This window comes from Ischnura elegans, chromosome 7, assembly GCF_921293095.1.
Source record: "Ischnura elegans chromosome 7, ioIscEleg1.1, whole genome shotgun sequence".
Classification (NCBI taxonomy): domain Eukaryota; kingdom Metazoa; phylum Arthropoda; class Insecta; order Odonata; family Coenagrionidae; genus Ischnura; species Ischnura elegans.
This window is the reverse complement of record NC_060252.1, coordinates 25,328,719-25,340,998: the sequence shown is the minus strand read 5'-3', so window position 1 is coordinate 25,340,998 and position 12,280 is coordinate 25,328,719. Positions and strand designations below refer to the sequence as shown.

The 12,280-nt window shown below is 37.8% G+C and overlaps 2 protein-coding genes across 4 annotated transcripts in view; one reads left to right on the top strand and one right to left on the bottom strand.

The window, feature by feature from the left end:
• LOC124162546 overlaps positions 1–12,280 on the top strand; it is an 85,901-nt gene that overhangs the window by 12,507 nt on the left and 61,114 nt on the right. For all 3 annotated transcript variants that reach the window (XM_046539126.1, XM_046539125.1, XM_046539127.1), the window contains exons 3-4: positions 68–187; positions 2,806–3,040. In XM_046539126.1, the coding sequence (XP_046395082.1) occupies positions 68–187; positions 2,806–3,029 (344 nt within the window). In that variant the 3' untranslated portion in view covers positions 3,030–3,040. The remainder of the gene's footprint in view (positions 1–67; positions 188–2,805; positions 3,041–12,280) is intronic.
• Positions 8,815–10,941, bottom strand: LOC124162547. Its single transcript, XM_046539128.1, has 6 exons — positions 10,802–10,941; positions 10,431–10,496; positions 10,260–10,308; positions 9,990–10,132; positions 9,626–9,691; positions 8,815–9,041 (listed from the first exon to the last, which is right to left on the bottom strand). The coding sequence occupies exons 2-6, from the start codon at positions 10,435–10,437 to the stop codon at positions 9,004–9,006; spliced, it is 303 nt and encodes a 100-aa protein (XP_046395084.1). The 5' UTR covers positions 10,438–10,496; positions 10,802–10,941; the 3' UTR covers positions 8,815–9,003.

The following is a 12,280-nucleotide window of genomic DNA, read 5'->3' as shown; positions in this document are numbered from 1 at the left end:
AATTGCACCGTTTATAATTCTTCTTCAATTACTTATTTTACATGCTATTGACTTCCTGTGTAAACAGACGACGGTACGCCACCAAACATGACGTGGCTGTGGAAGAAATATAAGAAGACTGAGATAGGATGTCGCCACTCAGAAAATGAGGCCTGTGTCAAGTTCACGTACTACTATAATGGCGGGGGTAAGTCGTACATTTCTTGAATATGTCGCCAGCATTGTGGATGGTTGGGTCGCCTTGTGAAACTTGTTTTGATGCAGTAGCGGCTACAGAAAAAACTCAAGGGTGGGGGGCGCAAAATATTTCTTGAGAACTTTTATCGGAATGAAAAATAAGTCGCATGCAAAGTTAGAGAAAGTTTCATTTAAGCTGATTATCCACGTATACAAGATAATGCTATCTTATGATATAAAAAAGTTACAATTGTGGTTCTGCTTTGTAAGGCAATGCAGATGGCCCCGCAAGGGGGGGGGGCGTGCCCCCCATATGTATCCGCTTCTGTTTTGATGAAACATTGTTTTATTCTAATTCTTCCCCTTGCATTATCTACTGCTTCATGGATGGCATTCCTGCTGATGTTCAAATGTAAGATCAAGGTGAAGTCAATGTGTTTCTACGAGTGAAAAAGTTTACCACCCTAATTAGCATCCTAAAACATCAGTATTTTGTCTTGACTTCCTGAAGTTTTTCTTGCTGAGCATTGCAGCTGCTGGAAACGTATATGTATGAGCGTAACATTGACTAACAATGAGGAGAAAATGTACATGAACATTAAAATATCTCTTCTCACTTGATTTTCAAGGTCCTTTATATCTTTATGGTCTAAGCAAACTTTCTTTCATGAATGGGACAATTGGCAATCCTAACTTTATGCCCAAACCAGTCTCTCACTCGCTTGTTAGTGGTCGCATTCCATGCCTTGAGGTACTACTTTATCCTTCTCTCATCCTATGTATACAATCTGGAGACTAAATGTGATAAATCAAATGCACAGAAGAGTTTAAACCAATGTGGGTAAAATCAATAGATTTCCTTGGTGTTGAGTTTCAAATTTAACAGGAAATTACCAACAAACTTCAGGTAATAGTTGTTTTGTAGATTTAAGCCTATGACATAATTCACCAAATTATCTGATATTTCACTAATCTGTTCCGTGGTGGTTGGTGTCCTCCCTTTGAGCCCTTGGGAAAAGGATAGAGAGGGAATCAAAAGGGTCTCTTACCTATATAAGATTTTACACCTTCCCGGCGAACAACATGTGTAAACTCTTCTCGGGATACCGCGCGGGTAAGATTATGTAAGAGAGCCGACGCGACGTTTCGGGTACCGTCTCGCTACCCATTCTCACGGCTACAGAAAAAATACAAAAATATAATCAATAGAGATCTTCAACTTTTCAACATACGTTATATTTTGATATATTATAAAACATCTTCCCAAAGGCGGATCCAGAGAGTAAATGTTAACCCCTCCCCCCCTTGGGGTATCCACTTTACACTAGATGAAATGGTAATTTTGTTCAATTGTCGACTATAAACAGGAGAGTACCCCCAAAATTTGTATTATATATTTTGTTTATTCAGTTGCAATGAGAATGGGTAGCGAGTCGGAACCCGAAACGTCGGCGCTCTTACATAATCTTACCCGCGACGTATCCTAAGAAGAGGTTATACATGGTCTCGTATCTGCTCTGCCCCTGCCAGCAGAAAAAAAGGCTCTTGTCTCCTTGGTATATTTTTCCATGCAGAGTGGGGGTCTTGTGAGGCAAACGTTTATTCTTTGAGATACATGAAAGTAATTGACAAGGGTCTACTTAGTAATCTTGAAAATTTCAAAATGATGGCTCTAAACATATAGCATTAAGTAAGTTCATAAAATTTAAGGAAAAAATATCACTCAAATGTGAGTGATGCGTCGTCTTGACTTACAAGTGTTCGCATCTTCAACACATACCTACATATTCATTTGCTTGTGACTCCAAAATTAGTTTTTGTAGGTTCCTACATTTTTACTTGTTACAACTTTGGTATATGTATTATGAAATTTGAAAAAAAATGCACTTCATCATCAAAATTCCTTTTGCAGCACAACAATTTAATGATGTGCACAGTGAATTGGGCTGGCAGAAAAGATGTTTTTTTATTGTTCATTATTTTAAATAAAGAAAAACTGGTATTTTCTTTTTACTATTGTCACTTTTGGAGTTTCAAAAATACTGTGACCATATACATATGTTCTTCCTTAATAATGGCATGTATGGTGCTCTCTGTTTATAGAATTCGTGTTTATTATTTTACAAAAATATTTGTCTAATATTGTTAATTGTAAATGGGAAAAAGCAGTGGCGAATACAGAATAGGGATAAAGGGGGAAGGGGTACTCTCCTGTTTATATTCGGCAATTGAACAAAATTACCATTTTATCTAGTGTAAAATGAATATCCCAAGGGGAGGGGTTAACATTGACTATGGCCCCTATCTGGATCTGCAATTGGGAAGATGTTTTATAATATATCAATCAATCGTGTGTTGAAAAGTTGAAGATCAATATTGATTATATATTTGATGGGATAATACTAGGTTCATCCACTTAGGGGTTACTAAGTGGAGACATGGCACCTGAGAATGCCATCAGAGAAAGAGCAAAATGAAATAGTTATGTTGCAGATTTATTTGCTAAGATGAAATGCAGATGACGTTGCATGTCCCATGTTGTTGATATCTCACACCCTGCCAAACACCCTTGAGGTGGCTCACTGCAGGATATTGTTTGATCCCTAGCTTTCCTCTCATGATCAACAGTGGAGAACATAACCTACATGTGCGCACGAGTCACCGTGGATAGTGACTATGCAATGAGTTCTGGCTGCGTGACCTCATACGTGGGTGGACACATCAAGGAGGTGTGTGCCTGCCAGCCATATTCCATTGCTGATTTCCCATGCAACCGTGCAGCTGCACTTCCTCCATCGCTCCTACTGCTTGCTCTTCTGCTATTCTCATTCCTTCTGGTGCCCATCGCCTGATGGTGCCGCGGGTAAGTCGTCCAAAATATATTGTAATGTAGAGGGGGGTTTGGGTTGGCTGTGGAGAGGGAGAGGGGATAGGAGGTGAACGGCAAGAGGAGGGGAAGGGAGAGGGAATAGTTATTATGTGGGGAGGCTCGCTACAATGATTGGCGTCCACGAAAGAACGAGAGCTTATAACATAGGTTCTGAGTTTGACGGATTAGTTAAAGCAGAAAAACAGGGCAAAATACACACAAAACACATGAAATTGTTCAATATCTTTCTTTGCTTTGAACATCTAACTGGCCAGTGATAATAACCAAATCCCAGCCCATTACGATTGAGATGTGCGATCGACAAACAATGACAACTTAATAAAAAAGGAAAACAAGAAGCTTCCACTCCAATCAGTCTTTGGCATGGTTTCTCACCGAGACATGAGCACCCAAAAATGAGTTTACAGGAAAAGGAAACATTAACCTTAAGCACAAATCATTGATAGAAAGCACACTCTGCCCTAAGATACTAAAACACACGCAATCATTCAAAGGAAATGGGGGAAAGTGGGGAAAAATGAAAATGCAATAAACAAAAACGTGGGAGCGAAGACTTTTCAACACAGGGATAATTCTTCGGTTCTTGGGGGGGGGGGATTCTGGATTTCTTCAACAACACTAGATCGGGGCTTTACGTCAAGATTCTTCTTTACTTGGGGGACGTAATGCAGGAATGTGGTTCTACTTATCAGGTTTTCCTGCTCTCGTTCACGGCTGAGGGATGACCTCCATAGATAATCACTGCGCCTACTGCACACCGTGTTCTGAGGGAATACTCATTGTCAGAGGGATGACGTGGGTTGACCTTCTTCTTAATGGCGATGGAAATCCACCTTTCATTTTCCTGTTTCCTTCTCTCCGCCAGGCTCCTCCTTTTCAGTCCAAACTCCTATGTTTTCCAGGTCCTATCTCTCTCATCAGACAACTTATTTAATGAGGCGCCTCAACAAATCGGCAGAGCATCCAGCAACGTGAAAAGGCCAGGGTTGGTGTACCTATTTCAGCTGGCGGCTCTCGAGGTTTTATACCCCAAAGAGGGTGGGGTTTCTCGAGGTGGTGAAGGTGGGGAGAAATCGGGAAAGAGGCCTATCTCTTTAGACTCCTCACCGGACGGGGGTTTTGAAGCACGTGTAATCATTTTGTGCGTATGGGACGGTAAATAAATTTCTGGCACGAGATTGTTAATCAAAAAATAATTAGCACCTTTCCATCAGGATCATTTTTATCAGGAGTGTTACTGCGAAATTAACGAAATATAATTGGATAATATTATAGCAAATATCACCGTAGCAAATAATAATAATAAGATAAACGAGCAAAGCCTTCATTTTTGAACCATTCACCGGCATATTAACCACGGCGTTAAAGCATCGTGAAAATATGCTTCACACTAGCACTCATATAATTGATTCTCCGAAATATCAATTGAAAAATCCGGACCAAATAACCAATAAAATCACCAATTGACCCCCAAAAATATGAGACAAATAGGTACATCTCCCGGCAAATGTATGAATTGCGTCGAATCACGGCTCTATTTATGGTAATTAAACCACACGGATGAGCAATGATGAATTAATAGCCAATAAAAACTCAGTGGATGAAACAAAAGAATATTATATATTTTCTCTATGGCTAAGAAAAAAAGGCTGGCAATTAACTTCCGTCGTCCTGCGGCCATTTTTATGACGTCATGACCTCAGGGAAAGGAACACATTTATAAAGTTAACTACGTATGACAAATAAATGTAAATCGAAATCAGGGCAAAATAAAACCATGGAATCAGTCAAGAACCTTAACATGGTTATTTAAAGGGTTCTTGGAATTTTGACGCCCGAAGATTAAATAAAAAAAATATATCACCCGACGAAGATACGAATAGCGTCGAATCACGGCTGTATTTGAAGTATTCATAGCACACGGATGGGAAATGATAAATTAAGATCCATTGAAAATCCCATGGATAACAGAATAGATAGGGCTCCCACTCAACCGCGAAAACCTTAAACCGTGAATAAGCCGTGAATTTCGTCTACCGTGAAAAAACCCGGAAATAGCCGTGAATTTCGCCGTGAAACCTTAAAAATTTCTCAATCTTGATAATAATACTACGATTGACTGATCAACTACGATATGTTAATCTTGTTTCATGGTCAGGCTCGCGTAGACTCTTAGTCTACGCATTTCTCTACACACGAATATTCGAAGTGTAGTAATAGGTCCGCACTGTATGACGACACAGTGACCGATATTTTCCATTTTAATGGCGGAAGTCTGTTATTTTGTATAAGCGTTTCAATTTCAGGGATAGCTTGGGATGGACTTATACTCGAAAAAGGACGAATGAAATAATTTGCATTTATAATGGGCCCAGAATGAACCATTTTCGAAAATTATCTGATTTGTAACTCGAAGTTCGGTTTCCACACAAAATTAGGACACATGCCATATGCTTCGAAATATAAGTTTGCCATTGGAGTTTTACTTAAGGAAACATTTCTACGGTAAATAGGCTTTCAATTTATGGCAATAGCTCTCAATAGACAACGCTCACCTCGTTTGCATTTATGTGAATAATAAAGTAAAAGTGAAAATAACGTGTTTCAGCAGGTATTTATTTTGTCTTTATACATTTAAAACCAAGTGCATTATACAGTGGAACCCCGATCTATCGTACCCGCATTGATCGTTTTCCCGCGTTCATCGTTCATTCATTCATTCGCCGTTCCTGGTCCCAAATAAAGTTCCATAAAGGCAATGTAATTTTTTCCCGCATCCATCGTTCCCCGAAGCATCGTTTTCCCGCATCCATCGTTTGAAGATCGCTGTCCTGTCGTATAATTTTCCCGTATCCATCGTTTGACGAAAATGAGACGAAGTGTTTAGAACGTGTTGTTTGTGGCTAATAACGACAGACACCCATAGGAGATTGAATTACTATAGGGAGAAGCTGAGTACCGTGGGTTAGTTACATAAGCGTATTTCCCAAGATCCGCTATCCCCGTCCACTCAGAACTCGCCTCCCTCCCTCTGAAGCTTTCCTCTTCTCCGAAATAAAAAAAGGTCTCAGCTCGCACAGGGATCGAATATTACGAAGACCTTAGCTTCGAAAAAATATCAAGTTACACGAGAACAATAGAAACGTGTTTCGCGCTCCCCTCTTTTCTCACCCACTGACCTTTTTCAGCCTAACTGCTTCGAAGTTCCCTGTTTCTGGAGGTCAACAAAGAATGAATCACCTATTAGCACAAAAGGTGTCTAACAATGAATTTCGGCAATTGGCATTATACTTTGATTAAATTGAAATAATTGTAAAGTGCACGTAATTCAAAAAAGAATGAAACCAAACACGACTAATTTATAACGTTATTTAAGCATGTAAAGCAAGGAAATAGTCGGAAAAATACAATGGTGATTTCTGGTGAAACTCGATATCCTCATAGCTGAGCTTCTCGGCTGTTAATGTGGCATTTTTCCGAAAACGGGATATCAGGTTATTATCAGTTATCAATTTACGAGTTATACTATGAGTCTCACTTGTCAGAATTACTGAGGAAGGGATAACTTCTCAAGATATTTTATTTCTCCCTACCAACGATCCGAATTTATCTACTCATCTGGCGCTACGATAATTAGAAAAGAATGTGTAAGTTGCCTTCTCTTTAGAACAAAAAAATTCATGGCGCAGTCATATGTTTATGCTTCACCCTCTGCGGTATATTCTGCGTAAGACGTACGCGATAGCATCAGTTCCGAACTGCACCTCGCACGAGTGGTTCCGTACTTTCCAGGGTGGGTTGACTCCAAACTAGTTTTTGTGTTTTTCGTGTGGATTTTAAAAAGTAACGTTTCATTTTTTTTAGTTTTATTTTTATCCGTCTTCCGACCATCGCCCTTACGAAAATACAAGTGAGCACTTTAAAAGATGGACTGAAAATAATTGAATATTAAGAAAAGCATCCGGGATATAAGCGCGTGAATATTGGAGAACGGCTCGGGCTGTTCGCTAGCACATGACGGTAGGGGTGGGGTTAGAGCGAGCTACAAGGTAAAAACAAGAAGTGGGATGAAACCGAGGCTCAGGCGGGCGTGCCGCTGACGATTAACGCAGCATTGTTCACGATGTACACATGGCCAAAATTATATGAAAAATATATTTATTAGACAGGAACATTACAAATAATTGACTATTTTTGGCCTATATGATCCATCTCACAACCAATCACTGCGCCGGCGAAAGCGGTTGTGTTAGGCATAACATGCACATTGCTCTCGTGAATATGTGTACTTGAAATGGCGTTTCATGGATTTTTACATCAGAGAGAAATTCATAATAGCAGGGATAAATGCCGAGTGGAGAGCAAACATTTTTAGTGAGGTGGCGTGTTCCTTTAGGATATTTGAAAGAGATATTATTCGAATCAACAATGTGACCTAAGTGTCTCGATAAAGTACTAGTATTCCTGTAATTGGTAAAAATCTCCTTTGAAACCTTTGACAAATATCGTAATTACACGCCAAAATCCTGCGTTTCCTGGGAGATAGGCAACCTATCCAAACATTCCCGCATCGATCGTTTTCCCGCATTTTTTCTCCCATCCCCCCGAAAAACGATACATCGAGGTTCCACTGTATTTATATGAAATTGATTTTTTTGATTTATTACATTCTATAAAAAATTTTAATAAATATTTTCCGCGATCTCAGAAAGATTGGGCAAGGGAAATTTGGTTGCTGTGCGGCAGAAACAACGTGCGCAAAAAACAATCTATCGGCGAGGAATTAAAAAAGGACTTCCGGTGTTCAGACGGAAGAAGGTCATAAGGTGCATTCGCATATTAAAGGAGGCCATGGTATTCGGCGTCCGGGCAAGAGCGCGGTTAGCTTGGGCCTTTAGTTGGCCCTGAATTTTCCAAACGTTGACGTCATAACAGATATCACTTTTCATTGCTGCGATTACATTCACGGCGTATGAGGCGTATGTTAATTTTTAGTTAATATACGGCCGGTGATTGTCCTATTGTTGACTTATAAATGGACCATGAATTTGACGACATTGAGACCGTGAAAACCTGAAAAAAACGCGAAAACTTGGAAAAAACCGTGAAAACCTGGAAAAAACGTGAATTTCATTATTTAGTAGAATGGGAACCCAGATAGAATATGAATTATTATCTCTATGGTTAAGAACTACGAATGCCTTCTATTACCTAATGGCGTCCATAGGCCATTTTCATGACATCACGAACCTCATGGCTAAGGACACATTTGTAAGATTACGTATGACAAACAAATGTAAATCGCATAAAAAATTGATAACTCACCTTTTAATGAAAGCAGCAGGGAGCAGTAGACTATAAGGTGCAGAGGTTGCAATATTAGCGCGTTGTTGTACCTGAGGTTGTATCGTTGTATCTTGTGTATCCCTGTGTTTATCCAGCGACACGGAGCCAAACAGACGGTGCTACCGAGAACGCATAGTCCAACATGTCTGCTACCATCAGCATCCCGAAATATCTTGAATATCACGAAAAACATTTTCCTCTTTTATTGTAAAGAGTATTCTCCGCTAATATTAAATACACTCATCACTTTAAATCTGAAACAATATTTATCAAGGTAGCAATTTTTGAAAGGACGATCCAGTCGTTTGATGAAGTCACGGACATATTCAAATAAATATAGTTTTTTAAATTACACATTTGCATATCTGGAAGTACGCGAGCAATTTAAAAAAACCCAAAAATAATGGCAGGAATGGATTTATTCCAAAAGTTTACCAAAATGTGCGTTTGAATGCTGAATACTTTACAAGGATTTTATTCTGATAATATCCGAGTTCTATTTTTGGCAGTATTTCCACCAAAAAACGTGTCAATAAATTTTCGGTTCTTTCTGGGAGGCAGACACAAAGGGCTGCGTCAGGAGTGAATCATCATTCCGAAGTTGCATCTCTTATTGGAGCGATGCGTCCTGGAAATATAAAAAAAAGAATTGTTATATTTTTTTAGAGGAATTAGGTGGACGAAATGGATAATACTTCCATTAATTTGGTCGTGATTAATAGGGTTCCAACGATTGCTCGAAATTGGTGTAGAGCGATGACGGTGTCAAAATTAATCAGGGACATTCTTTATATTTTACATATAATGACAATGTAGCATCTAGGATAAAAGGAAAACTATATTGGATTTTGCAGTTTACCTTGGAGGCTACAGAAAATAATGCTATCGACCCACCGTTGTCATCATGTTGTAATTTTAAATGCCTAATACGACTCTGCTCTCTATCAATTATCTGCATGCATAGTCCATAAAATCTCAATGTAAAAATAATCATTATGACATACGGAGAGGCAGAGGAATGCAATGCACTTGTGAAATTACGATGAACTTGCTAGTGTGTAAAGGGGAAAGGTCAACTAAAACTCCGAGCTTTTTAAAGATTATTTATCGGCAAACAATTGTTTGTAAAATATCTGCAGCCCATAGAATTCGTTATGCAATAGAATTTCAATGAATTGGATAAAATTGAAATTATAATTAATCGTAAGTTACCTGTAAATTCCGGGCATGATGAATAAAATGTGCTGGAACTGTTCTTAAGACAGGATCGAAGAGGCACTGTGAAGAGTCAAAAATTAGTTTAAATGTTAGTTATCGAATTAATGTTGCCTTCTAGTTTTTTACTAACAAAAACATGTAAAATAGAATGCAAATTCTTCTTGCCAGATTTATAAAAGTAATCGTGACTTAATGCTCTATGTCATTCAAATGATTTCATTTTGCGGGATTGTGGATGTCAACATTTTTTTCTGATCAAAATGTATAACGTTTTAAAATACGTTCAGCATCGTAACAGTTATTCTTTCGAGTAACACCGTGTGCAAGTTAAATTTTGAGTGCCAAGATAGGTACTTACTCGTTGGGAAATGATTAGGTGACAGAGGAGAAGAGATCGTATCTGCTGGGTCTTCGTCTGTTTCATTTTCTCCACGGCAGCAGAAACAAAACGCCGAACCCAACCTAGACATAAGTACCCGCAAAGTTGATCTTTTCGGTGTACTGTAAGTCAAAGATGATAAACATAGAGTTTTCGTTTCGCTTCTAAAATAGAGGAAGTTTGCAGAATATAAAATTTTGTACAGAATAATATGTTACGCTAACATGAACAAAAAAATCATGTGCTTACTTTTTCTTGACATTCCTTGGCACTTCTTGCGGTTGTTCATTATTTTCATCTGGAATCAAAATAAAACCGTCATGTATTTAAATATTTATGAAATCCATATGAATTTGCTACAAAAATATTTCTATTATTTTTACTCACTCAAAATTGAAGTCAAAATCAATCATAAGTTACCTTTCATTGCCGGACATGATGAATAAAATTGTCTCGGAGTGCTGTTGATACAGGACCGGAATTGCACTGCGAATGGAAATAGCATCAAAAATTAGTTTAAATGTTAGTCTTCGAATTTATGTTGCCTTCCAATCGTTCATTTACAAAAATAATTAAAATGGAATGCAAATTCTTCTTGACCGATTAAAAAAAGTAATCGTTACTCTATGCTATATGCCATTCAAATTTTTTGAATGTGCGGGATTAAGCGTGTTAATACTTTTTCCGAAAAAAAAGAATAACGTTTTAAAATACGTTCAGCAGCGTAACAGGAATTCGTGTGAGTATCACCGTATACAAGGGAAATTTTGAGTGGCAAGATAGGTACTTACACGTTGGGAAATTATGTATAGATAGACTTGATGAGATAGTAACTGCTTTGGCTTCTTCGTGTGTTTCTTTATCTCCACGGCGGAATGAACAAAACGCCGGACCCAACCCAGATGTCAGTCCCCGCAAAGTTGATCTTTTCGGTGTACTGTAAGTCAAAAATGATCAAAATAAAGTATATTTAAAATTAATATTAAATTTAAAGTTAAATTTAAAATTTTGTACAAAATAATATGATACGCTAACATGAAAAAAATTCACGTGCTTACTTTTTCTTGACATATGTTGGCACTTCTTTCGGTTGTTCTTTTTTTTCATCTGGAATCAAAATAAAACCTTCATGAATTTAAATAATTATTAAATCCATGTGACGTTGCTACAAAAATATTTCTATACTTTTTACTCACTTAATTAATATTAGTTACCTGCAAGTTCCGGACATGATGAATAACATTTTCTCGGAGTATTGTTGAGACATGACCGTAGTGGTACTGTGAACGGAAATGCATAAAAATTAGTTTAAATATTAGTCATCAATTTAATGATGCCTTTTAATCTTACCGCTACATAAATAATTCAAATGGAATGCAAATTTTTCTTGCCCGATCTATAAAAGTAATCGTGACACTATGCTAGATGCCATTCAAATTATTTCAATGTTAGGGATTGAGCGTGTCAATTTTTTTATCCGATCAAAAAGTACAACGTTTTAAAATACGTTCAGAAGCGTGTTAGGCATTCTTTCGAGTAACACTGTGTGCAAGGTAAATTTTGAGTGCAAAGATAGGTACTTACAAGTTGGGAATTTATGTAGAGAGACAGTTGATGAGGTAGTATTTCCTGGGTTTTCTTCGTGTGTTTCTTTATCCCCACGGCGGAAGGAACAAAACGCTGGACCCAAACCGGATGTCGGTCCCCTCAGTGTTGATCTTTTCGGTGCACTGTAATAAAAGATGATAGAAATTGAGTTTTTGTGTCGCTTCTAAATTAATAGAAGTGTGCAGAATTTTAAAATTTTGTACAGAATAAATATGTTACGCTAACATGAAAGAAATTCATGTGCTTACTCTATCTTGACATATCTTGGTACTCTCTTCGGTTGTTCATTTCTTTCATCTGGAATCAAGATAAAACCTCCATGAGTTTAAATCATTATGAAATACCTTTAGCTTTTCTAAAAAAGTCTATAATTTTAACTCACTCCAAATTTAAATCCAAATTAATCATAATTTACCTGAAATTGCGGGACATGATGAATAACATTTTCTCGGAGTGTTGTTGAGACATGACCGGAGTGGCACTGTGAATGGAAATGCATTAAAATTAGTTTAAATGTTAATCATCAATTTTATGATACCTCCTAGTCGTTCAGTTACACAAATAATTTAAATGGAATGCAAATTCTTCTTCCCCGATTTATAAAAGTAATCGTGACTATATGCCATTCAAATTATTTGAATGTGCGGCATTGAGCGTGTCAA